General features: G+C 39.3%; 1 protein-coding gene across 2 annotated transcripts in view; it reads right to left on the bottom strand.

The window, feature by feature from the left end:
• LOC308403568 (dual specificity testis-specific protein kinase 1) overlaps positions 1-27,455 on the bottom strand; it is a 31,913-nt gene that overhangs the window by 2,781 nt on the left and 1,677 nt on the right. For both annotated transcript variants that reach the window (XM_080893113.1, XM_080893114.1), the window contains 6 exons: positions 12,491-12,684; positions 7,370-7,491; positions 5,385-5,433; positions 3,647-3,796; positions 415-588; positions 54-137 (listed from right to left, as the gene is read on the bottom strand). In XM_080893113.1, coding sequence (XP_080749239.1) covers positions 54-137; positions 415-588; positions 3,647-3,796; positions 5,385-5,433; positions 7,370-7,491; positions 12,491-12,684 — 773 coding nt within the window. The remainder of the gene's footprint in view (positions 1-53; positions 138-414; positions 589-3,646; positions 3,797-5,384; positions 5,434-7,369; positions 7,492-12,490; positions 12,685-27,455) is intronic.

Here is a 27,455-nt window from a genome sequence, read left to right on the forward strand (position 1 = left end):
TCACGTTACACGTCAGCAGCACACAGTCTTTGCTGTGGTACAGTGAGCTCTACCTGTGTTCTCGGGAGTATTTCAGGGTCAGCAGGGATCCTGGCCAGGATTTCACAGAGCACAATGCCAAAGGAGAAAACATCCACCTGGAATAAGTCAGACATCAAACATATTGGGGTTTTTTTTTGTCTTCCTCTTAGAACATAAAAAACATATCAGAAAATACTTCAAAGAATAAAATAAATAAATCTGACTTTTGCCATTTTACATTAAAGATGCAGCTTCCCACAATGTGCTGCATTACTTTATTGTATCATCTTAATAAATACACTGTCTGACATATAAGAAAAAATGTAATGCTAAAAAACAGCAAAAATACTTATTGTGTGTAACACATGCTGATACGAGAAACAGGACTGTTACCTTGCGGTCATATGGCTCTCCTCGGAGCATTTCGGGGGCCATCCAGAAAGCCGAGCCCACCAGAGAGAGTTTCCTGCCGGTGTCTTTCACTGGCAGCTCCACCACCTCCCTGGCCAGGCCGAAGTCTGTCACCAGAGCCTCTCGTCCCCGAGACGTCACCCGGATCAGGCAGTTCTACAGATACACGAGGAGGACACTGAGGAGCAGGACTGCAATGGGATGTTTGTCCCAGCAGAGGGCAGTGTAAGGCTGAACAACCAGGACCATCAACCACTTGTTTTTTCCACCGTCTTTAGTCTTTGTTTGGGCTTCTATTGTGTGTAATGCATGTGTTTCCTGGAATCACTGCCACACAGTCACAAACAGTCTCTTCACTTGTCAATAGATTCAAAAGGATCTGCTGGCAGCACCTTTTCAGCCGACTAAATAACTGACCGACCAGAGATTCAGTGTGCCAAAGGCCAGCCTCCATCACACTGACTGGTTCCTTCATATTTAGATGTTAATAAGACCAGCAAACTGTGGAAAAAGACAAACCCTGCTAGACTTGAGTTTAGAGGCTGAGAGCAGAAAGTGTGATCAGAGGCAGGAAGTGGGAGAGCAGCTCAGAGCTGTTGTTGCATAATAACAGCAGGTCTGCAATGTAAAGGTATAACGTTGATGCATTGCTCTGCATGTATGTAAACCCATTTTCTTCTGTTTTTAAGATTCGCTGGGCGTGTGTGGAAGTGACAGTTGCCATTTGGCTCCCACTGCACATGAAGCTATTTCCATCCAGCAGCCTGTCATTACGTGACATTACGTGGAGGAAAACTACTTCAGTCCCAGACTCCAGCTCTAAATTTAGCCACAACCCCTTACCTCTCTGCCAAGCAAGGCAACAATTTGGGGAACTTAAGTCGAAAATCCCCAGTAACACAAGAACCTGACCAACTACTCAAAAAGCTAAAATTTTCATTCAAGTGTAACTTTCACAGACACTTTAACAAAGACTGGATTAGTTCAGGGGATCTGGGAGGCAACTGGCCTTTTGGACATCCTGAAGCACTGACATCACAAACTGCACACATCTACCAACCTAAGTGGATTTGTCAAGTTGGCAACTTAATTTCAATAAATGCTTCTTTCACCACAGACCAGGCGGCCTAAGTTGAGATAAAGCTGAACGACATGTGTTTTATATCATAAATATTTGTGGATATTTTTTAATTTGGAAGTTGTCAACAAATCATAAGGAAAAATGACTCAGACACAGAGATAAACTGAACTTCCTGGTCTGTAAAGTGTACACAAAACTGCCATGAACTTGCAGTCTTTCTAGTGGCCAGCACAGAGTTCTCATGTGAAGTATAACCTTACTAAACACTTTTCTTATTTTAATGCTAGCAGCTCAGAGCTCACACATACAGTTCTCTGATTTAATCTCAGACTTAAATAATTATATTTATTTATTAATATGTTAGTAATGAAATTACTTGTTAATTAGATTAATAATTACAAGTAACTATTAGCTAAGTCATCTGACGTGACTTCGGGGCCTTTCTTACTTTAAATTCACACTTGAACTGAATGTTGGTATTGGCAGTGGAATTAAGTACCCAACAACTGTATCACCACTGGCTTGAAATAGAACAAAATGACTGTCGGTGCGTCTCAATATATTAGCATTTTCACGTAAATCACACCTATCTGGTCATTTCATTCATGGGGCAAAAAGCAGGAAGCCTACAAAATACAAAACCAATTCTGAAAATGTCTGGGCATGAAGTGTAAAAAAGAGAATGCAATGATTTGGAAATCTCATAAACCCATATTTTACTCATAACTGAAGATGAAAAGCATAAAATATTTAAAATTTTAGAAAAACATCTGCTCATTTTCAATTTCATGACAGCAACATGTCTAAAAAGAAGTTGCCACGTGGCTGTGTTTACTTCTATGTAGCTGTTTTTCTTTTAACACCAATCTGTAAATGTCTGGGATTTGTAGAGACCAGCTGATGGACTTATGGGAGAGGAATGATGTCCAATTCGTGTCTGACAGAGGATGCTCAACAGTCTTGCATTGTTTTTGTCATATTTTGATGTTTTGTGATGGTGAAAGGTCTGGACTGCAGTGGGGTCAGCTCAGCTTTTTTTGAGATGTCCTGCTGCCAGTGAATTCAAAATGAATAATATTTTCCTGAAATGGTACATTTTCTCATTGCATTCTGTGTTTATTTACATTCAACACAGGGTCTAAATATCTCAGATCATTTCAATACTAAGGATTCACTTAAGGGTAACTGCTAAAGTCATCTTAATGTCTTCTAACTTAAATCTCCAAAGCCATTACAAACTAAATGCAACATAAAGCTCATCTCACTCAGTATAAAATACATAAAAGCAGACTCACAAACATCATATTAGACACTGCACAGAAATCCTCGAGTGACCCTAAGGTTGACCTTAAGTGGACTCATTTGTGACCCTGTGATATTTTATACAGCAATACTTTTTTAAATGACTTATTTGAGTATAATATGTTGTTTATACTGTTTAATCATCTATGACAGATAATCTGCTCTAATATCATTCATCTGAAATGCTTATTAAAAAAAGAGGCTAGCCATTTTCATCATCACTTTTGACATTAAACATCTGTTTCAAGATTTCTGCTACTCTATTGGTCTGTTAGCAGTGGTTGCCTAGCCTGTAATTCTCCCACGTTGATCCAACATCATGGATGCATCCATCAGGTTTCTGTGACGTAAATCCAACAAAGCCTGACAAAAAACACGAGGACAGAGCCAAAAGAGTAGCCTCAGGGTAACATGCGTGGGGTAAGGGTGGGGGAGTCCCAGCAGCAGTTATACGTGCAGCAACAGCACTTACATAGCAACAACCTCTTTACACGATAATAGTGACTGTCATCATGTTGTGACTCCGCATTACTGACTGCTTCTTCAGGGAAGCCTGGCAACTGGAGGAGGGACAGCACCTACGCACACAAGCATACCTACACACCAGCTTCTCAGCAAGGCCTCGTGATTGTTACAGAGCGGCCTAGAAAGGATGTCAGGGTGTGCTCATTTAACTGAAACTAGGAGATCACAGGTTTCTATTCTGGACTGAAAATTATTTAACCTGAGCAGTTTATTAATAAAAAAAAAAGTGCAGTTAAAATATGAACAAACACAAAAACAAACAAATCAATCCAAATCAAAGCAAATCAGTTTAATTGTGTGCCTCACCTTAGAATTGAGGTCTCTGTGATAAATGTTTTTGTAATGCAGGTAGATCATTCCTCTGCTTATATCACAGGCCAAGTCCACCTTCTCTCTCCAGCACAAGGGAACGTCTTTCCTGGCCAGAAGCTCTTCCAGACAGCCACCGTTTACATACTGAAACATCCAGGAAATACATGAAGATTTATTTTTCACTTTTTTCTATTAAAAGGTTTTTCTTGTAACAAGAAACTGTCTTCAAAAAATAAAATCATTTTCACATTATTGTAAAATAAATTAGACAAATTAGTTTATTCCAATGGCTGTGTCTGGATCGGCTTACTTCCCACCCCTTACCCACCCCTGTTACTTGTCACGTGTTTCATGATGTTGTGATGTGGACATTTATGTGCTCTTTTTTTTGTTTTCTGTTCTCATGCATGAGAAGAGGTCTCTTTTTTTCCCCTCCTCGTCTTGCCCATTGTATTGTACATTTCAGTGTTTTTCCATAATACTACCGGTCTCCGACCTGTCTCCCCATGTGATGTCTGTGTTGTGTATGTAAGGTTGGGGGGGGGGGGGGGGGGGGGGTCCCATTTCGCTGCAGGGCAACTTGCATGTGACAAATAAAGGCTTTCTTGACTTGACTTGACTTGACTTGACAATGTAAAAGGAGAGCTTTCTTGTTATGCAGCACATTTTTAATTTACTTTTTTTCTATTTAATCATTTTTTATTTTAATAAAAATTTTAACAATAAATTTAAAAGTTCTTTTGGGGAGGTATTAAGCTGTAAAATAAGAAGAAAGAGAGAAAGCAAATTTGGACGTGCTAAAAAGTTAACATGGTCAGATTGATGGCAAAAATAAAGTTTGATACAAAAATTAGCTTTGGTCTTTATCAATTTATATGAATGTAATTAAATATAAAATTCAATGAGTATAACAACGTAAATTATATCAAGACCTAAAATTATATTTATTTACGGCATGGTCGCTTTGAGGTGTTGTTTTTGTTGTTGTTCAGTTATCCTCAAAGACACGAACACTGAAGCCACTACTTCTATTTTGTAAGCTAAATTATTTTTAAGCCTATTTTTGTTGTTTGCTAGTCAAAATTTACATCACCTATAATATTACAGGGAATAGCAGATCAACTTGCTAACTAAGCTATCTAGCAAGTGATGGCATTACAGCCCTTACCAAAATATCCAATTATTCAAATATTATTTAAAAAATAAACACGATGGAAGGCTCGAGGCAGTTGTCACTAAAGCTACGTGTAGAACAGTGGCGAAGTCCAACTTTTCTAAACAGTCAAGAAGACTTGTTATAAAAACATGCTATCATACATTGTTGCCCACATAGATACTGTGTCTTCAAGCATTTAAAATAATTCTTAGATTACTGTGGCAGTACATGGCTTTTGTTGCTTTCACCGCCCTGTTATCTGTGTAGAACAATGGCATACTATAAAATGTCGTAGTAAAAAAAAATCCCATAAAAATAAATGGCTATTCATTCTAAAATGAAAAGATTTTTTTTAATCAATAATCAATAATCAATTTCTTCTTGAAACAAGAAACTGAGGAGATGTAATTTGTCAGCGTGATAGCAGCAAACCCAGTTTGGTTACCTATGAACTCTTTCACCATTTCATTATCACTCTCAGTTCATATCAGTGTTATTTGTTGTGTTAACAGAGCCAGCCTGCAGGTATACACCTTAACAATGACTCACAATAGGCGAAAAATGAGTGGAACTCACCTCTAAGATTGGATAGAGTTTGTCTTCTTTCACACATATTCCCAAATACCTGGAATAAGCAGAGCTGTGTTAATCAATTGTTTGTCTTGTTATTGAAATAAAGTGTATGGAAGTTTATGGAAATGCCACTCAAACCAGAGGGAACAATGTCTACATTACAAGAAGATTTTTGGTGGTAAATTTTTAGAATCTTGTTTGTAGCCGAAACTGTTAACAAATTTGATGAAAATACAAAAAAACATGGTATCAATAGGAAAATAAAGAATGCCATATCCTTTCCTTTATGGATTTGATAGTGTATATAGTAAGGTAGAGTAGATAATCTCATTTGCAACAATACTGATACCAACAGTGCCACCTTCACACAACTTCAAACAGCAGAGCTACAGACAGACATGCACACACAGCCTCTCCCCTCGTCAGTAGCATGTAGTTGTTGTTTACACCAATGTACACTTCAATTAATTTCACAAGGTCAGTAAAGCCCCTGTATCGACAACATTGAAGTATTAAACAGTCATAAATGTTAATCTGGAGGCACAAATGTTAACTGTTTAACTATGAGCCATTAAGCCATGTAAGAAGTATATTACCAGCTATGGCTAATAATAAAATTATAACATTAGGAGGAACTAGGCAGCTTGTACATGATCAGTCCTGCCCATCTGTAAAGTGACCTTAAATGAACTTAACTGAACTTACATAATAAATTTAGGAACAATTAAAATAAGGCCCTGTTTATTAATTGATTCACACAAACGGTCGACGTCTTTGATAACTCCAAGAAATATCACTCGTATATCTTTTTGACTTTAGCTTACACAGATCGGTGCGTGCAAGGTACTGCTGTCATCACAGCTGGCTGTACGATAATGAGCTACTCTTTGATAACCTTACCACTTTGACCTTGCTAAATGGCTAAAGTGCAATTGCTTAGGCAAACATTAAGTCTGCCTGGCTTTGCACCTTATGCCACTGCTGCAAATAAAAGCACCAGGGTCTCATTTACATACATAAGGCTACACACCATGCTACCAAACTACCAACTTCCAAGTGAAGTAGTTTATATTCAGAAACAAAGCTAGTTAAATGACTACAAGTTATTTTTCTCTCTTCCTCTTGTTAGTTCAGATCACATGTACCAATTATATTTAGTTCTGCTACTATGCTCACAATCCCTGCTCTGTGTATCTTTCAACGGCCATGCACCAGCATCATTTTTTATACTACCATAAGCAAAAGAAAAACAGCAGATTTCTTATCAAAGTTTGCCAGCTAGAATTGCCTGGTTGTTTTTGGCCACTTGGAAATATAATCACTGTTAAAGCTGTGAACAAATCCAGGACATCTTCCAGCTCATCTAATGTTAATTTGGCAATCTGCAGCCCAAGGGAGCCCATCAAACCTACCTCACTTTTGCAAAATGGATACTTGTGTTTGTTTATTTTGAAATCCCAAGGGGGAAAAAAGCATTACATTAATACTTAACTGGTACCATATGAAGGTTATTATATAACAGTGATGAGTGGGTGTGCATTTTGACAAATATTCCTGATGAGAAAACAGATATTCGGATTTTGTGCATATATGGAAGTGTTGTATATTTGCCTGCCTTTGTTTATTGTACACGATGCCCTGGGAGTCCATTTTTTCAGTAATTGTCAACAAAATTACCATAACACTGTGAACCCTTTAAAACTGTTTAGTACTACTAAATATAAATATGTGTAAAGGTATTGCCATTGCACAATAACTACAACTGCCATCAATCCTGCTACCCAATTTACAGACTGTGAAGCTGTGATGGAGAAAAGAGTGATGAGTGGGAGGGTGTAGAGCCTGGTGAGACAGAGAGGAGAGATTGCATGTGTTGGGAGGGAAATCCTCAAGCGTTTTCTTTTGCTTTTAGCAGAGCAGAGCAGAGCCTGCTAGATTAACCACCACAATAGGAGTACAGCATGCAGGTGATACGGGAGGGCTGTTACCTGACAATGTTGGGGTGGGAGAGCTTCTGCAGCAGGCTGATCTCTCGTACAATGCTGTCTTGGTCCACATCGTTTTTGTAGATCTTCACTACCATCACTTTTCGATTGGTCCTGTGCATCACCTAAAGGATAGTGGTGGCCGTTAGCAGGAGTGGAAGAAGTGGTGGTTATAGATGCTGAGGCCAGAAGCGATACAGTGGGGATACTGTGACAGCTGCTGTCGCTGCATAACTTATCCACAGCTGCCAACATGTTCACATCAGCAAAAAGGATAATACATAAAACCAAACACATCAGTAGATAATGACAGTAGCACAACTAAATCAAAGTGAGTAAACCAAGGCTACGTTCACACTGCAGGTTTTAAAGCTCAATTCCGATTTTTTGATCAAATCTGATTTTTTTTGTCTGCTTGTTCACACTACAAATAAAATGTGACAGCAAACGCGCTCTAGTGTGAACCCTCAAAGCGCCACGCATGCGCAAAAGAAGACGTCACACACAACGCACTCTGTTTAGACCCAGACCAAACAGTATTGTTTGACTGATGGCCTTAATATAAAGACTTGTTTTGGACTTTACGTTTCCCAATTTTGCTTTAAGTTATAAAGTTATTTTGTTATTTTCATATGGCCTGTTTTAGAGAGGAGCGGCGCTTCAAAGGATAGTTGCAGATTTCTGTCAGAATCTGCAGATTATACAGTACAAATAAAATGTTCACGTTTCTCCAACGTTGTCTTCCCAACAGTTTCACTGGATGGCCAGGAAGCGTTTGCGATGTCTTCTCCGGCGCTGATAATTGGCGTCTGTCTTGTGTCAGTGACGTAAAAGACGGATTTAATGCGACATAACCATTCAAACAGCAGTCGCTTTCTAAAACATCAGATATGTATCGGATTCAGTACCACATACAAAAGTGACCCAGGTCGGATTTGAAAATATCGGATTTGTGCTGTCCACACTGTCATACCATGATCGGATATGGGTCGCATACGGTCAAAAAAGTCGGATTTGATGCGCTTTCGCCTGCAGTGTGAACGTAGCCTGAGTAATCCCAGCAGCTGAAAAGAATCAGGCAAATATAGAAGTGCAAAAAACTGCAGTTCCTCTAATGGCCATTGAGGATTGCTCCAAAAGAGAGTTAATCCCCATAGACTGTCATGTTAAAATACCCAATTTTCTAATATTAAAACACTTGCTCACTGTTTGGTACAAAAAAGGCATCTATGGATAGTTTATCAATCACAACTGTACTGTGATTGACTTTTTTAATCTTTATTTGTTTTTATATTAGCAAAACTTACGCACGTTTTATACTTTCAATTTTTTTCTAAGAGGTAATAGTCTTACTCCATCATTGGCATCTCCAAAGCCACAGAGAGCTATTTGAACGATTTACACGGTTGACCACAAACTATGGAACGCCAGGACTGCCATAATGAATTAATTAAATACACCATTAAATAATTAATTAAATGTGGCAATAATTAATTAAAATTGGAATTAATTAATTAAATAAATAGTTATGACACATGTAATTAATTAATTATTGACACATTTAATTAATTATTTATGTATTTCACATTTTAATTAATTATTGACACATTTAATTAATTAATTATTGACACATTTAATTAATTATTTATGTATTTCACATTTTAATTAATTATTGACACATTTAATTAATTATTGACACATTTAATTAATTATTTAATGATATATTTATTTATTTCATTTTGGCAGTCCTGACGCCTGGCTCTCGTCATGAAATAATTTTATCTGTCAGCCTCACCCATCAAACTCAGGGGGCGGGGTTAACGCTGCCCATGCAGCTTCTCTAACATTTGATTGGTTGCCGTGCAAAGTAAGTCAAAACAGGTCGATCCTAGATAATCGATTGCTTGTGTAGACTTGGGGCAGCCAGTTATCCCAGAATGCAGATCAAATCACAGGCAGCAATGGTGGTGGTGTAGTTTTAAAATACCCCGTTTTTCTGTCACCAGCTACACTTTTAACAGTGTTTTAGCCGCGAATGTCGCGACGTATGTCTGGTCAGGTTGTCAACATAGAACATGTTTGCAAAAGTGCTCAGATGTTTTCAGAGATTTCACTAGCTCTGCTAACAGTTAGCATGCAGAGCGCACCGAGGGGGTACATTAACCGGTTTGTTTACATATTCCACTCTCCGTGTTCCACATGTTGCATTCGCAGATTCTCATTTTCACCGAACGATCGTCTCTTTCCGCCTGGTCTTGTGTCTCTGTGCTTCTGTAACATAAAGAACGAGCTGACATTTTTCTCACGAAACCAGCGATCAGCTCAGCAGACCCTCAGTTTACCTGCATGCATCCTCCTCCTCATCTGTCAGCTGTTTAACACCTGCTGCTAATTCAAGAAACACGCCTAGTTACCTGGTGATAGTCACAGTTTAACTGGGCAGCCGGTGCTCGATATAACGCAATGTCAGCGCATTTTTCTGCACAAGATAAGTAAATATAGTATTTTCCCCGAGCGCAGAGCTGCTGGAGCTTGTTTCCTTACAGAGCACTTTATAGGCGAGCCAGCTTTATCAGCGGCTGATGTCCAATCACCGGCACACAGCTTTCAAACCTCAGCTGAGTTTTAGCTCTCAGTGGTTAAACGCTGGACTTCATTCACTCAGGTTCTGTCTGTCGGGTCACGTTTACTTCGCTGTTTTATTTACAACTGAGCAAATCGGTTTGGCTGAGGTTAAAGTTACGTTTCATAACTGCATAGTTTCACAGACGTTTAATGGTTCACTGGCACATGTGTTAGACTGAACTATCATCTAAATATCATCTGTTTTTTAATAGTTATTCAACTGTATTCTAAGCACCAGCTGTCTGTTAGAATGTGATTTTTTTCTCTCTCTGTTGGCAGAGGTATAAAAATGCGCAGGAAAATCTGACGTGCATGGCGAACTTCACCGACGATATTTAGGGAGGAATAAACACACATCAAACATAAATGAACCATTTGCCTGTCTCCATAATTGAGAGCATTTTCTCTTCTTATGTCAACTCTCTCTCTCTCTCTCTCTCTCTCTCTCTCTTTTTTTTTTTTTTTTTTTTTTTTTTTTTTGCTTTTTCGGTCATGTTATGTTTACCTGTCAAAGGCTTGTTACAAACTATGAAACACATCGTGCAGACTTCTGGATGTTAGAAGAAAACGAATACTGCTCATGAATGAGACTAAAGGCAGGAAGGTGTCCTTTAAAACTAAAAATGTTAATAGGACCTCCCTATTTATATCATAGTTTATGATATAGCACGTGTATTTCAGTAATAGCCTGCTGAGGCCACTATACGTGCTGGCCTCATATCAAATGTGAAGGCAGACTGAGTCTATGTTTGACGTTTGTTTATATCTAATCTTCCTTTTCAAACATTTAAACAGCAGCGAGTCTGCAGCTGAGGGAATACAAATTCAAATTGTCGGAACAGGTTTGCTCGTTTCTTGGATTCATTTGGTGATTTATTAAATGTATAACTGTTATTCTAATCTGCTGCTGAGTCTCTTACACTTTTCTTTATGCTGTATATTTTCACGTCTCTGGAATAGTTGGCAGTTAGATAGTCAGCTGGGAAACTTTGTGTTAACTCATGGAGCTGAGGATATCGTGGATATGCTGACCTCGCTGCGTGGTGTACAGAGCGAGGTCAGCATGATTAATATTCACAATAAAAATATTAGCCGAACATCATGAAGTCTGTATGTGTTTCATAGTGTCGAACAACCTTTGTACAGTTAAAGCCAGCAGTTACTACATGACGGAAACACCAACGTTATCTCTTTTATGTGTTTATACAGGTCACGCTGATTACTGAACAAAAACCCAAAGATCAGATGTTAAACAGATTTATTTGCTCTCTCTCCTCCTTAAACATGTTTTTAATGTTAGTTATAATTCAGAATTGGCGACTGAAACACGTAGGACACATAAGAACATCAGGAAATAAAACACCGATAAATATAACCTCAGTAAAAGAAGTCAGCGGGGGTTACTACAGCTGTGTACCGGGGCCTGCGCTTTGTCGGTGGGATTGCTTGCGAGGCGAGCGGGTCTATCCCACGCTTTGCCGTGAGACTGGGACGACATCTCCGAAATCATCGAAACACTTTTGCAAAGAGGCTGTATCTTGACAAACCGACCAGACACATGAAGATTAAACCACTACATTCTCGGCTAAAAAAATATTAAAACGGTATTTGGTAACACACAAACAGGGTTTTTCAAAGCTCAGTTCTGTTAGCTTCCACATGCCGGTTGTTGTGTGCTAGAAACAATGGCCACCAGGCCAAAGCAATGGTTTTGACTCGATCAGCGTTAACCCCGCCCCCTGAGTTTGATGGGTGAGGCTGACAGATAAAATTATTTCATGATGAGAGCCAGGCGTCAGGACTGCCAAAATGAAATAAATAAATATATCATTAAATAATTAATTAAATGTGTCAATAATTAATTAAATGTGTCAATAATTAATTAAAATGTGAAATACATAAATAATTAATTAAATATGTCAATAATTAATTAATTAAATGTGTCAATAATTAATTAAAACGTGAAATACATAAATAATTAATTAAATGTGTCAATAATTAATTAATTACATATATCATAACTATTTATTTAATTAATTAATTCCAATTTTAATTAATTATTGCCACATTTAATTAATTATTTAATGGTGTATTTAATTAATTCATTATGGCAGTCCTGGCGTTCCATAACAAACAAGCTTAGCTTTCTAAGTTGACTCAACTGGAACAAAAGTCCAAAATCAGAGAGCACACTCTTTCTGGGCAAAGTGCTGACTTTGACTCACTCACAAATCACATGGCCTCTTTCTAACTCATTTCATCAGGGGCAAAGTCTAAATGTATAAAAAAAATAGCTCTTCCAATAGCTCTGTTCCAGCAGAATAATTATGTAAGGTCTCAGCTGGGGTTGAGTACAGAAAATCAAAGGTCCCCGAAGCTGGTGGGCCAATTACAGAATGGCAAGAATGTCCCAATTAGTGGCTTGGACAAAGCAGGGTCTGATGGCATTTGCAGGCTGACAAGGCAAAACAGAAAGGGTGGAGGGGGCAGAAGAAATACCTTATAGACTTTGGAGAAGAAGCCACTCCCGATTAGCTCAGCACTGAAATTTTCCCAGAATTCCAGTTTACGGACAGCCGTGCGAAGCTTCTGCCATCGCTCCACATGGTAGTATTTGTCTGAAGACTCACCATAAAGGGTGGGACTGGTGGGCTCTGATGACACATCCACATCACACATCGTGGAGATGTCCGCTGGGAAAACAGAGACTGAAAAGTTAGGGTGAACCCTCTACAAAATAATGTTTTTTGTCCTGGGATTAGTTATTATAGTTATTAGTTCATTTTCACAACAAACAGGACAAGAAAAGAATCACTTTGTGCCTCTGCAATGTTAAATAAAAAACTCTGGGAATGTAGACAGTCTTGCTAAATGTATTTTTGAAATTAGGCTCATCACCAATGAGACTTAGACTTGAAAGGGCCAATCAGCTAACACTGCTTCTTTCCATCTAGTGTCTTTCTAGGCGACGTCAGGGCAAGTTAAAGCAGGCTTGTACAAAACCTCCACCATCTTCGACTACATGTTGAAATTACCTTTAGGGCACAAAATCTTAGAAAGCCGCTCCACTGAGTTGGTGGAGGGCTGATGTTGCTATGATGCTCTCCAAAGCTGCAGAGCAGGGACTAAACCTCCCAGCTGTAGACCATGATGGCGGAGCTGGAGTTCATCATCAGGATGACAAACTCACTAAAGAGGCAGCTGGTTATGGCTCCATTATTCAGTTGTTGCAAAGTATATAAATGCCATTGACATGCTCACAACATGCCCTTAAAGCATCTGTGATAATTATGTTCACACTGTGATAAACATATTCCAACTCTGTTTCAGTTTAAGCGTTATTTTCAATAAACAGCATGCTCTAAAAAAAGTTTTGTCTAACTCCCATTTCTTCTTCTTGCATGTTGAAGTTCTACTTGGAACCTTGTTAAGATTCAACCATGCAAAATATGATTCTTTGCCATTTTTTCAGTGCTCTTAAAATTAGAGCGCATATGTATTTGCTCACTGCTGCTAAACTGAACACACCAACCAAAAGGGCAATTTATGCATTTAACAGCATGAAAGCAACTACAGATCAACGAGACGCTCACAAAAGGTATCATTTCACACTTACACTAGGCTGCATAGATGAGGGAAAATGCTTCCACTTAACAGGCTGCAGCAAAGGTGATAAAAAAAGATTTTTAAAATGATTAAAATGAGGGCAGGGCTGCTTGCTGAACACAGAATCTTTCTAAAAATTGTTTAGTAACAGTTTCTATCTTCAACACAACACAGTCAAGAGTCAATCTGGACTATCAGTGAATTACTAATAAATAAGACAGTTATATATGTCCTGCATCTGGAGCTAAGACAGTAACAAGAACTTCAAGTCCGGTTATCAGAAGGACAAAGACGAGGAGATTTCTGTTCAACTGTCTTGAAAGTCTGCTTTACGTGAGTTGGAAGAACGTGTTTATCGTTAGGGCATTGTAGTGTAGTGTCAACATGCCTAAGTCCACAAAAAGACTGGCAGGCAGCAGACGTCCACACAGACCCTTACACCATATGATGATGAAGTGATCAGTGTCTTAGAGTTTGCATTCGTGTTCAACTGTGAACTCAGGGCAAGACAACAAAAAAGCCACACACATACACATACGTACACACACACAGTATACTAATAACTGTATACTGCAAAGTTTCATCATGTCCAAAGTGCTTATCTATTATTTCTAGCTATCCACCCCAACATAGCGGGGGCTATGAATCAGCTCTGAGGTTGTCTACTAGAAACTCCCCACTTAGTGTCTAAGGCTCCAGAGAAGTTATTAAGAGGCAAATTATGCACTGTGGGTTTTGTTGTTTTGTGGGACTTCTGAGTCAACCCACACCCTTTGACCTCCATTCCTCAACCCCCAGCCCAAGTTTCATATTGAAAATCAGCACATAGGGACTATTGAAAGTTTGTCCTGTGCTCTATCCCTGACTATCTTCCTGGTCATTAACTTGAAGACCTTTTTGTTTAGACACTCGCATCATTGGTTTTAACTGTTTTACCTTTCGGTTCACTTACTGTGGGCTAACTAAACCTCCATTAACATTGTTCTCATAAAACTGTAGTTAACGTAATGGTTTTAGACCTATGTAAAAAGATATCCAGTCATGTCAACTTTCTGACTTTACAGTTCTTTCTTTGAGATCCTATGAGGTCTAATTCATCATAGGTGCTAACCCTGACCCTACACTAGGCTTACCATGGCAAGAACTTAGGCCTGTTGAGCAACCAGCCATAGTGCCAAAACTATTAAGCATGGTTTCCTTATTCTCTTCATTCAGTTCTCCAAAATATTGGTTGTAACTCTGGAGTGCAGATGGGTAGGATAACGTTCCCACTGTGAAGATTGCTCTCTGTTCCTTCACAAAGTGGGTAGTCCTGACCCAATTCCAGGCACACAGGGCTGGCATGACAGCAGTGAAGGTCAGTTTGTTTTTCCCCCAACAACAATCTCAGTTGCCTTTACAATGACGCTGGTGGAAAGCGCGCGCTGACACGCTAAAACAATTGGCAGGGTTTTGTCAATAAAGTCGGGGGAATCAACCCCAGCTATTCACGCTGCTTTTGTTCATTCAGCTTCAGACTAAACAATCACTGCACTTTCAGCTCTGGCACTATCAGAGAGAAATGCTTACAGTGCAGCCCCATCATCTAACTGTCAATCTCTCCGCATCTCTTTTCTCCCGCCTCCATCCATCATCTCTCTTCCTTATTCATCTTGACTGGTCGGTTCCCAAATTTGTAAGATGAAGGACGTCGTGCTCTCGAACCTGTCAGCAAGCTTTTAGACTCCATTGTTGTCACATTATGATGAAGTGTAACTAAATGAAACTAGATGAAATTATTTCTGGCACTGTTGGGGGAAACTTGCAAATTTTACTGAATAACATTGGCGAGAACTTCATGTTTCTTTGATCCACTGTCTGTCCCCAACTATCTCAGCCTAAACTTTCAAATGGTCTGTTTTACCATCAAAATGAATCTGATAAGAAACTATAACTATAAAAGCTGCTGGAGTAATTCCCTGAATAAAATGGACTGTGTGAAAAATTAAAAAAATTGAACAGAAGTCCACTTTTGCGCTGTTCCATATTCAGTGAGAGCCACTTTCATTAATTTAGTGGAAGTGTTGTCATGTGCGCTCTGCTAACAGTACACTCAGTGAAGCAACATGGCTACGTTTACAGCTGAAGGTAAACACATTGCATGATTTATGTCTCAGTTTCAGATTCTTGTGCGTTTCCACATTCTGTTTCTGTCTGCTTTTCTCATCCTCCCTCTCATTTTCCACTCCGCTGTCTCCAAAGTCATCATTTCAGGAAAAGGTGGACATTCCAAGTGTTGCATCATAAGCTGGTTCTGAACTTTTTTAAGCCTTCACTTTAGGTTTACCACTTGTCGTTGTCTTCTACCAGCCACAACATCCACATTTAGATGGCAGAATAAGAATGTGCTACCATACTGCATATTAACTCTTCAACACTGCTATAAAGATTTAAACAGTCTTTCATCAAGCAAAGAATAATTTGGCTGCTCTGGTTACTCCAAGTGATCCATGACAGGTTTAAGAGCTCAAGCTTTGTCTTTTTTCTGTTTTTCCCCAAACATAAGATGAGAAGGTTAGGCAAACAAAATGCCGGAATATGTTGTTATCACAACCCGCTGTGAGTTAGACCTGTCTGACCATACACCCCCTCAACAGGAATAGTAATGCTGGCCATGACCACAATGACGTCCTTCCAGCTGATAAGGAATGACGTTCAAGAAAGTTGCAAAATAAATACCACTTTGCACCAGGGCAACATTTTTCTTCAGTGCTCTGCCTCTCAACATGAGGATTCTCACAGAAGAATGTCAGAAGGAACATACTGGGAAAAGTGCAAATGCAGGAATTTCACGTCATTAGGTGACATCAGTGCAGTGTCTCCCTAGATTCAGGTATTACCACTTGAAGCCAATTTAATAAGAATTACACAAGGGTCTTGGCTGGTATCTTCTCTAAATTAAACCAAACACCAGGTAATGAGCTTGATGACACATTAACTTCCCAAAAGACAAGACTGACAAGTGTAGTCACAAGCACAACACTACGATGTCAGCATGTATCCCTACAGTTATTTACACTTTCAAATCCAAGAAATTGAAACAGATAGCAGATGAGGTTCCACTGACCCTCTTTAGAAGGGTTATTTCAGCCTCTGATCTCAGGTCTGTTGATCTCTTTTCAATTGAAGTGTATCCCGTGATGAAAATATATAAAAAGCTTTCTGTGACCTTCAGATAAAAGCTTGTGGATATCTGATTCTAGCAAGGGATGTAACCCTTTGAGAACCAAGTCATCATCACAGAATCATCAGCTTTGAAGAAAAGCAGAACCTTTTCTGGAAACAATGTAAAAAATTTTTTTACTGTGTGTCAATTACAACGATTATTTCTTTGTCCAATGATTTTGGAAATCATACAAAAATATATAAAAATAAAAGTTCCTAACCCCATGCTACAAGACTGCAATTGATTTTTCAAAATGTATAAACCGTTACAGTCACCACTGAGGTTGACTTAGACCTCTGAGGATTGAAAACATCTCCATAAAATTTGAAATGAATAATTCTGCTGTAATCACCATCATTTGCTGAAGATTTCCAGTGACTGCCAATGTGTCCAGGACTGAGGATGTTTCAACAGAATAATGACCCTAAGTAGCAAATTAATAAGGAAGAGCCCAACCAGACAAAATGATGGGTTATGGAATAACCTAGCAAAAATCCCACATATGAATCTGAAAAGCTACATGAGCAATACACACATGAAACTCAGAAACATTGTGCAACTGAAGAAATTATGCATGGAGAAGCTGTCAGTAATGTAAGCAAGCTGACAATTATGCAAAGAGCAATATAAGAGGTCATTTCTGCAGAGTCTGCAAAGAGACTAGGTTAGCTTTATTTACATTTGCCACAGGCAGTTGTACATCTGGTTATATATTTCTGTTCATTTACAAATTCAAAATTTTTCTAAATACCTCCACAATTCTGAGTTGTGGAGGTATTTAGAATGCTTAGCATTAGCTGAATCTAATGCTAAGCTGACAAAATTCTGTAGAAAGAAAGATCTTTCAAATACAAAGATTCAGCTTTGGACTGCACTAAAATCACAGAAAGAGGAGTGAAGAAATTTCAGCTCTGTTTATTACTGAGAAAAGGGTGAAAATCTCTGTGGTTTTTGTCAAAAATCATCACACTTCCCTAGGAAAAAAACCCAGTCTGCCAGTTCTGTGAAGAACTGATATTGTAGCCAGAATATGACTGGATAACATGATCCTCAGAGCCACACTGACTTCAGGCATAAAGCATGGAGATTATGTGGGTAACTGCACCGCAGCAGAGTGTTAATCTGCACGTAACAGCCCTCTAGTCATGACATTTTTGGCAGCAGCCTGGTGCATTAAAGCTGAGCACTTCAACTAGCCTGAGCCAAGCCACAGTAGCTGTTAATTGCTTCATGGATTTTCCAAAGCGAGGTGACGTTTGTCTTGGAGCCACAGAAGCCTCAGAGCTCTGCCTTCATCTGCAAGTTTGCAAAACCAGAGATGGCAGGCTAGAGGATCACTGATGCATCAGACTTGCTGATATCAGATCAATAAGGGAGGCCCAGAGCAAGACTATGCATAGCTGTGGCACCCCATTGTTGTCAACCACACTTGGTGGTTGACAATGTAGTGATTCAGCATTACCATTAATACTGCAAGACAGAAAGCCCACCAGAGCTTATCTTTGTATTTTTACATGCTGCAGTGCCATTTTTTGGAGCATTTCAAGTTGCTATACATAAATACAACCATTACATCCCAAATTTCAATAATATGTATGCATTAAATCCATAGTGACTACATAAATTGTAAAAATGTGCACTAAACTACAAAAAAATTGAAAATTGTTTTGTGTTTTATACATTTTTCTAGTTACAGAAATTTCAGAGATATATCCCTCAGAATTGTAAATGTAAAAAAGTTGCACAAAATAGTTTCCAAACACAGGAAATATATTTTGAGTGTCTTTATAGTTTCATTTTTGAGATGCACAAATTTTTATGAACAGCAGGAAAAATTTAAATAAATATTATTGTGCACAATTTATAACATTTTCCCACAAAAAAATGACATCACTTCTGGCTTTTGCAAGAATGTGATACACAAGTGATTGTTCGCACTGATGTTTATTTCAACGTAGAAAGTGGTATGAACAGCTGATCAGATTGGCAAAGCGCGTTTCTGGAAACAATCTTTTTGCTGTTGTCAAAAACAACTTTTTTTAAAAAAAATTTGCAAAGGCATTAGTGGAAGGAAACTGACCTGGGACAATGTAAGTACAAATCCTCCAATTTCCTCCAACTCCTCCAAAAAATGATTGTGCTAGCTTATTTGGTTGCAATTCTACCGGGATTTAAAAATTGTTACGCAAATCGGAAAGCACATGCTCCGATGGGCTTAAAACGGTTAACGGCTAAAAAATACGATATTTATTTTAACATTCAACGTTTTCTTTAAATCACAACTCATAAAACTCTGAAACCATTCAGAAGCACAAATAAGCACTGGGGCCCGGCCCTGGCCCGGTGGCCTTTGGTACATTGGTGAAACTAAGGACCTCTTTAGCTGGCAGGGAGGTTTTTACCATCTTTTTGCAGGTTTTAAATACACTTTAAAACAGCACGCATCAACAACACATGTGAGTGGATGGAGTGGCGTCTTCACACCACCATTCTGTGTTTGCCGTCCGCGGATGGAGGCCGGGAGGAGGAGCTGGCTGTCAGGTCAGGCTGGTGGACTGCTGGGGCGATCGTGGCTCAAGAGTTGGGAGTTTGCCTTGTAATCGGAAGGTTTCCGGTTCGAGCCCCGGCTTGGACAGTCTCGGTCATTGTGTTCTTGGGCAAGACAGTTCACCCCTTGCCTACTGGTGGTGGTCAGAGGGCCTGGTGGCGCCAGTGTCCAGCAGCCTTGCCTCTGTCAGTGCGCCCCAGGGCGGCTGTGGCTACAACGTAGCTTGCCATCACCAGTGTGTAAATGTGTGTGTGAATGGGTGGATGACTGGATGTGTAAAGCGCTTTGGGGTCCTTAGGGACTAGTAAAGCGCTATACAAATACAGGCCATTTACCATTTATCTTCTGCTGCAAGGACCAGGGAGGTCTGCTTGTCTCCACCTCAAAGTGAAGGGGACTATCTCCTGGGTTCTGGGGGCTGATTGCCCCTCTGGGGGTATTGGTGCCTGGATCTGGGAGTACACAGTGTGTGTGGGGGAGTGTAAATGTGTGTACGCCATCCAATTCTGCACTGTGACAGCTGCTGCTGCATGACCCCTCCCCCAAAGCTCTCCTCTGCTCTTCTCTGAGTGGGCGCCGTGACTGTCCCTGCAGTGGTCATCATGGGGGGGCCTCTGGATGTCTGGGGCCCAGGTCTCATCCATGCCGGCTTTAGGTGCTGACAGGAGGGCCTGTGGCTCCCCGCACCCACTATTAGCGCTCACACACACAGGTGTACAAACAGGTATGCACAGACACAGTATCTTGGGCTGCTACTGCCTCTAAAAATATCTTGTATTATTAGTACTGTGTGCTGTTCACTAACATTGTCTCTGTTATTTTTGCATATGTTGGCTGTTGCTGTGGTTTCTCTGCTGTTTTCTTTTTTTTTCTCTAAACAGGTGTTGAAGCAGACTCCCAGTGTTTTTTCTCTCTCTCCATCTCTCTTCTCCTTTATTGTTCTCTCCTTCTGTTAACTTTCTCCCCAACTTCACATACTTTTTTTTCTCTTTTCCGTCCGCCGGTCTTGTACATTGTGGTTCTAATAACCCAACATAAAAAAAATCCTAATAAAATATCACTATCAAGTAGACAGTTATAGCAAATGCCATAATGCTCTACTTGCGAAAGCAAATCTGTTGGCATTTTTTCACCTTCAGACAACAATTCTGATTGCTACACTGCCAGATGGGACAGAGGAAAAAAGCAAAACAAAACAACAACTAAATGGCTACGTATGTCTCTATGCATAAATATATGAATGAAAAATTACAAAAAAAAAAAAAAAAAAAGAGAGAGAAAATGAACTGGAAATTCACTTCCAGAATTGCAGCCATTAACAAAAGTGGGCAACTTTGATACTTGTAGTCACATGTGAACAATTTCTCTATGCATACAATAGTCCAACATGTGCAGGACATGAGCAACACTGTTGTTCAGTCAGGAAGTCTGGGTGTCATTGGTAACAACAATTTTTTTTGTTTTGTTTTTTTTGTGCAAAGAAAGCCTTGCAGTCCAAACTCTACATAATTAAAAATAAAATAAGTATAGTTCAGCATCAAGCTCTCATATTTACACATTTGCAGAAAATATTTACACAAAACTCAACACTGAGTGTGAGTGAAGATCTCTGCAAAACCTTTTTAACCAAGATCTACTAACAATTCATCCCTATCACTGAGTAAAAAAGTAGGCAACTGAACTTCCTCAGGGTTTATTAAGACATTTCGCTTCACATCCAAGACGCTTCATTAATTCTAAAACAACTGTTGGAAAGCCAAAGGTAATAAATCCCTAATGAGGCTGTCCCATAGGTGGTAGCCCTGAGGGTCACTAACCCACTAACGATTATATGAGTCACATGAGTTAAGGTGTGGAAAAAACATGTGGGTCATTCCCGTCACCGGGGCCGACAGGTGAAACCGCTGTGACACATTGCCCCAGCCCACCATAATGTTAGCTATTGACAGCACCTTAGGCAAGGTGCGAGTGGGGGTTAAACCACCTGGACTCCTGGGATTCACTTTAAGTGGTGATTCACAGTGTATGCAGTTGACCTCCTTTACTCTTCCTTCAAAGAAGGGCATCCTTGAATGTGAATGTGTGCCGTTTCTCCTTTGAGTGCAGAGGTCCAAGTATTCCTCACTGCACTGCACTGCACAAACTTTTTAAGCTTGCATTGGGTGTTTTGTCTTTCATGTCTGGTATTCTTTGCTGTGCATTGAGGTTTGGATAAATGCCTGTTTTAAGAGTTTTCTTTATATGTGTGCAATCCTTTTCTTTTTTTTCTTTAGAGGAAAGAAGAAATGCAGTTTGTGGGGACAGGTTAATTGAGTAATCCAAATTGCCCATAGGTGTGAATGCGGGAGTGAATGTGAGTGCAAACGGTTGTCTGTCCCTGTGTATTGGCCCTGCGACAGACTTGCGACCTGTCCAGGGTGTACCCCGCCCCTCGCCCTATGACAGCTGGGATAGGCTCCAGCGCCCCCCGCGACCCTGAAAAGGATAAGCGGAAGCAAATGGATGGATGGATGGATGGATGGATGGATGGATGGAAAGAAGGAGTGATTAGGACCCTACACCCAAAGTTCTAGTGGCCAGTTGGAGTCAAACAGCAGGTAATGATCTGTGTGTGTGTGTGTGTGTGTGTGTGTGTGTGTGTGTGTGTGTGTGTGTGTGTGTGTGTGTGTGTAGGGGGGGGGGGTTCCGATAAAATTCAGCATTGAGGTTTCCATCCTCCTTCATTGGTATGTTCCCTGGTGAACTTTTCAGTGGGGGTGTCATTTTCTTGGATTTTGCTTTTGACCAAGGTGTTTCAAAAAACAGACCTAAAGAAGCACAGTTGCCTTCTTTTCAAGCTCTCAAGACAGCAAGGAGGTTTTTCCTTTCCACTTCTTTTCCACATCTTTCTTCACTGACCTCTCTGTGTGCGTTTACTGTGCTAAAGATCAAGTTACAGGCTTTTGTTTCTTTTTTACCTTGAATCTATTTCTGCTACACCACCCCACACTTTCGCAGCGTCTGGTTTTGTTTTTACTGGAGCATCTGGAACATTAAGTGTCAAGTGTCAACAAAAAAAAACAATCTCAAGTTTGTACTGTTTCAGTTTCCCAATGCTTTCGTTACAATATAATTAAGAGGATGGAAAGATTCTCAGATACAACAAAGTTGTAATGGTGGTAATTCTGTAATGTGCTCTGCCCTGCGGTATAGTTCTTAATACCATGGTGAAGTGGTAATGTGGTTGTGGCTCCAACCACATCCCCATGGAAGAAAATTCCATAGTTGCGCACATTTAAGCGTAATCTCTTGGTAATGACTACACAAAAATGATGAGATGATACAGGGGGAGGGGCCAGACACAGACAAACAGTTATGTAGGCAATTTGGTCTAGCCAAGTTAAATCATCGCTGGAGAACAAGATTCATTTTGTTGTGAGATTAAACAGTAAAACACTGAAGAGTATATATAAATGTTTAAATAAGTTTATTTGGCATCTCTTGTAGTATCTGTTGTTTTAGTAGCTGCGTCACTGCCTCAAGGACGAGCTAGCATACTCGGGTTGTGCCAACGAATAATATCAGTGATCGCCAGTGGCAACAGCTGGCCAGGCAAGGCAATGTTTTGAAAATTTCATTTCCCCGTTGATGCATGAAATTATTATTACAAGATTCAAAATCAACTGAATCTGCCTCGTTGCGGTTTTATGTCACACCTTGCAACACCGTTGTGCATAAGTGAAAGTACACAGGTTTGTACTGAGAATTCTGTGCTACTTTGAAATTAATGTGTGTGGAACAGCGACACTGATCAGCACTCAGACACTGATCTCCGATTGCCCGACTGATTCTTTTCTTTTGTTTCTTTCCCTAAATCGAAGCATAATGTGACTGTGCATTTGCAGAGACACGCACTTACATCGTCTCCTAAACTTTTCTCCCCTCTTGGTATTTGTGAAAAGCTCTGCTGTGTACAGGAATGGCAGGTGAAGCTCACAGTAGAGACAAGATATTTTACACAATGCTTACACACAGCATGCATTTTGATTTATTGAGCTAAAAGAGAAGGGTATATTTTATATTAATATAAGATTTAATTTAAGACATGGTAACATGTAGCAACCAAACCCCCAATTAAGCAACAGTAAACTAATTAACTGAAAAGCAAATAAAATAAACACTTAAAATGGCATTTGTTAAAAACCACCTCAAGCTGTTGCACTGTCATAAGTTGATTGTAACCATAGATCCACTGAGAACTTTCGCCAGCACATGTGACCCATATGGTACCCATGCAGACAGTGGCGTAAAAGGATTGCATGTGTCTATGCGCATGGTCTATAAAATGTCAATTAATGTTCATTGATCAACCAAAATTCTTTGGTTTTTCCAAATGCAATCAGGCCATCTGGGAGTCTCACCATATTAGCGAGTGTGTCTCTTTCTCTCTGTGGTTATGCATGGCATGCAAACAAACAGTGAAGATTCTATTCCACAACAGAGTGACACCCAACCGCTTATGGAAACACTGGGCAGAGAGATGCCTCACTCTATATTTTCTTCTGAAAAAGAAAAATGCCATTTGAGAACAAGACACCACTTGTACAAGATGGCTGAGTGGGCTGAAAACAGCGCTGGAGGTCATACAAAATGTGGAAACAGCACAATGTATCTCTGTCCCCTTCTACTGCCTCCCACCATCGCTGCAGCAACACTGAACTCATCCAGTGTTTGAGCCAAACATCAATGTTTGTCAACTTCAGGCTATATAGGAAAAAAGTGCATTTCCACCCCCAAGAGACCAACGAAGACGAGTTGTCTGACTGGATCAAGTGTGGCAATCACTTTGTAAATTTTTGATGTTTCAAAATCAAAGATGGCTACAGTAAACATGCTCACATTCAAGCTTCACAACGTGGATAATGTGCATTAAACTTTCTATAAGAGAGACAAGGGGATAAACAAACTCGCCACCTAACTCAGCTCTTTGGCTAAGGCATAAAAACTACTTGATGTTGGCTGATGCATCAAAACTAGTTAGTTGGTATAAGTAAAAAATTATGGTTTGGGTTTAGAAAGACCCTTTCGAAATGTTAGCACATTAAAAAGTACTGATGTTACTTTCTGTGATATTTTACACCACAGAGAGGCGATATGAGGAAAACAACATGAGATTTTAGAATTGACATTCTCAGCATTTGCCACCTGCAAGGTGAGCACTTCGTTTAGTCGAGATGCACTCATCAGTATCATCAGTATGATTTTATATAAAAATAAAACAAAACACGTGTGTATATCATAGAATCCTCTCCACCACAGCAAGTCTGCTTATAAAGAAATCCTTCCCTCAGTGATAGATTGAGGCAAACACCACTGATTACTTAAGAACTGCTTTTTAAATGGATGATCCATCCTACACAATCAGTGCAAACATGAGCCCTGCAGCTAAGCAGCCAAGATTCCCAGCCATGTAGCAGAACTGTCAAGGTAAACAAAAAGGCGGTAAAATTCTGACCTTGAAACAGCACGCCGAATACAACGCCAGCGGCTAACAGAGATAATAATCTAAATACAAATTTATTTAACTCACTGCCCCTACAGACCATTGAAAAGACGATAAGCCTGACGTCATCAGAAAAACTCCAGATATAAATTCTGTGTGAGCAAGCAGTAAAATATTTTATTATATTTACATATGGTTCTTTGTCTAAAATGTCAAATGGTAACTCTCAGATGTAGGTGTTTGTTTTGGCCAGCGATTAGCACAATCTCATATCTTTTGTAATACGTAATAGAGACAAACCCAGGAGTTCAGGGACAACAATGTTAATGGGAAAACAACTCAGTGCAATTATCTATGTGACCCAAAGAGTTCAAAGCTAAATAAATAAATGAAGAAACAGAAAAAATCTATAAATAAAATTGTATTTTACTACGTTCATGTTATAATAGCAATATTATTGCAAAGTTCTTTTTATATTTCACACCACTGATGTTGTTTCTGCTGCAACACCTTTCAAGAAATAATGTTAAAACTCTAAAAGTTTGCTCGCCAATTAGCACCTGTAAGCTAGAGCAACATCAAAGCCAAACCTATTCCAAATCAATTTATTTACACTAATAGAACATTTTTTTAACTATCTATCAAGCCAACTAGCTTGGTCTACTTATGAGCTTAAGTACCATAGAGGATACAGAATCGGGAACAGCGATGGGTAGTAACGTGTTAAGTAATGTGTTACTGTAATCCAATTACTTTTTTTTCAAGTAACGAGTTAGGTAAGGGATTAATATTGCGAAAAAAGTAATTCGATTCTTGTTACTTTCTCGTAATCACGCTGCATTATTGCGTTACTAAACTGTGATTTTGTTTGTGAGAGTGTCTCATGACAATGGCGTAAGTGCGTGCAACCTCTGTGGCAGTGTGTGTAGATCAACAGAGTACGACCATGCAGCATTTAAAGCTTGGAAGTACTGACATTACTCTGAGTAAAAAAGTATACACCGCTGTACACTCTGCATGGAAAGAAAATTTTCTACAGCGAAAAATGAAACTTCAAATCTGAGCAAGCACCTAGCACACTGTCATGGGAATGTGACATTCACAGAGAAACCCTTGGATCCCCCCGCTGACATGACTGCGACACCGGGCAAACCTCCACCAGCCCCACTCCTGCTAAACAGCTGACAACAGATTTAAGAGCAGCAGGACTTAGTGTTGCTGAATCTTTTCATTTTATTTATTTTTGTTCTGTTTTACTTGCATCAATCTGAAAGAGTGAGTGTAAACACAGAAAGAATATTTTATTTTATATGCTGGAATATGCAGAAAATAGGTTTAAATGTTAAACCTATTTTCTGCATATAATTTAATTTTTGCGTGATTTAATGTGCATAAAATTAAAAGATTAAAGCCAATAAAACACATTTTAAAAAGAGACTTTTTCATTTGATTCAATTTTATATGATGGATTATGCAGGAAAAAAAATAGAATTGGGCTGACAGGTCTATTGCTTTATTACCTATTTAGGTTGTATATCGTGTTTTTAAAAAGTAACTAAGTAATAAGTAACTAATTACTTTTGAAAATTAGCAATTACTATTGCTATTTTCAACTAACTTGACCAACACTGACAGGGAATACAGTGTTGATAATTCAGACTCACCTCTACTACATTAAATATGATTAAAGAGCAAAAAGATCACAAGTGAAACTAGCCAACAGAAGCTAGTTATTCCAGCTATCACAGCTAATGTGGGAAAGCAGTATATTTGCTCAAATTGGTAGTGAGTTCAGTCACTCGCCTCAAAGCCTATATAACTTCAAAGATGTCAAGTGGGTAGGTCCTTAAATAAAAGTTAGTTCACCTGTCAAGTTCTACCCATGCCATTTCGCAGCAACTAAATTACAATTTGTGGAGGAAAGTAAGGAGTAATTAGTTAAGTATTTGTAGTTCATTTCTGTTCAAGCGATTCATAATTTTCATATCGATGCTACTCGCCATATTACTAAAAACAGTACTATGCAGTTGCAGTTATTTGACAGCTTGACCCAAGTTAATCGCAAACTGAGTGCACATTGACAGCAGCCTGATAGCAGACTGACAAAGCCGTCTTAATGCATGCAATGCAAGTCGACTGCGAGTGTTCACAAACCTGGTTCCTGTTCTTAAAGCAGCCATTTCAAAAGGTAAGAACAAACCACAAGTTCATCGCATCGTGGGTTAGCAATTCATTAACAGGTTTTCAGTGTCACAAAGTTGGCTCTTTTTAACACAGATGGATCATCACTGTAACTTCTAACCTGCTCCAATGCAGATTATTGTGATCATTTTATAAAAACTGACATGTTATTTTAGCAATTCACCAAGTCAAATGCAGACATTTGTAGCTGGTAACTTCAAGCCTACACAGGATGTGTTGAACATGGAGCCCAGGTAACGGGACACCTCTGTAACGCACCATCTCTGGACACATTTAGACAGGCTGCTGCTGAGCAAAGTCTTTCTATTTCAGAACATTGCAGAGCTAGACACAAATACCCTACAGCAGATTCACCTGCTTAAAGCAAGAGTCCATCAAATACACACTTATTTAACACATACAGCCGCTGCTGTGGAGGTGA

The sequence above is a fragment of the Rhamphochromis sp. 'chilingali' genome, assembly GCF_963969265.1.
Source record: "Rhamphochromis sp. 'chilingali' genome assembly, chromosome: 10".
Classification (NCBI taxonomy): Eukaryota; Metazoa; Chordata; class Actinopteri; order Cichliformes; family Cichlidae; genus Rhamphochromis; species Rhamphochromis sp. 'chilingali'.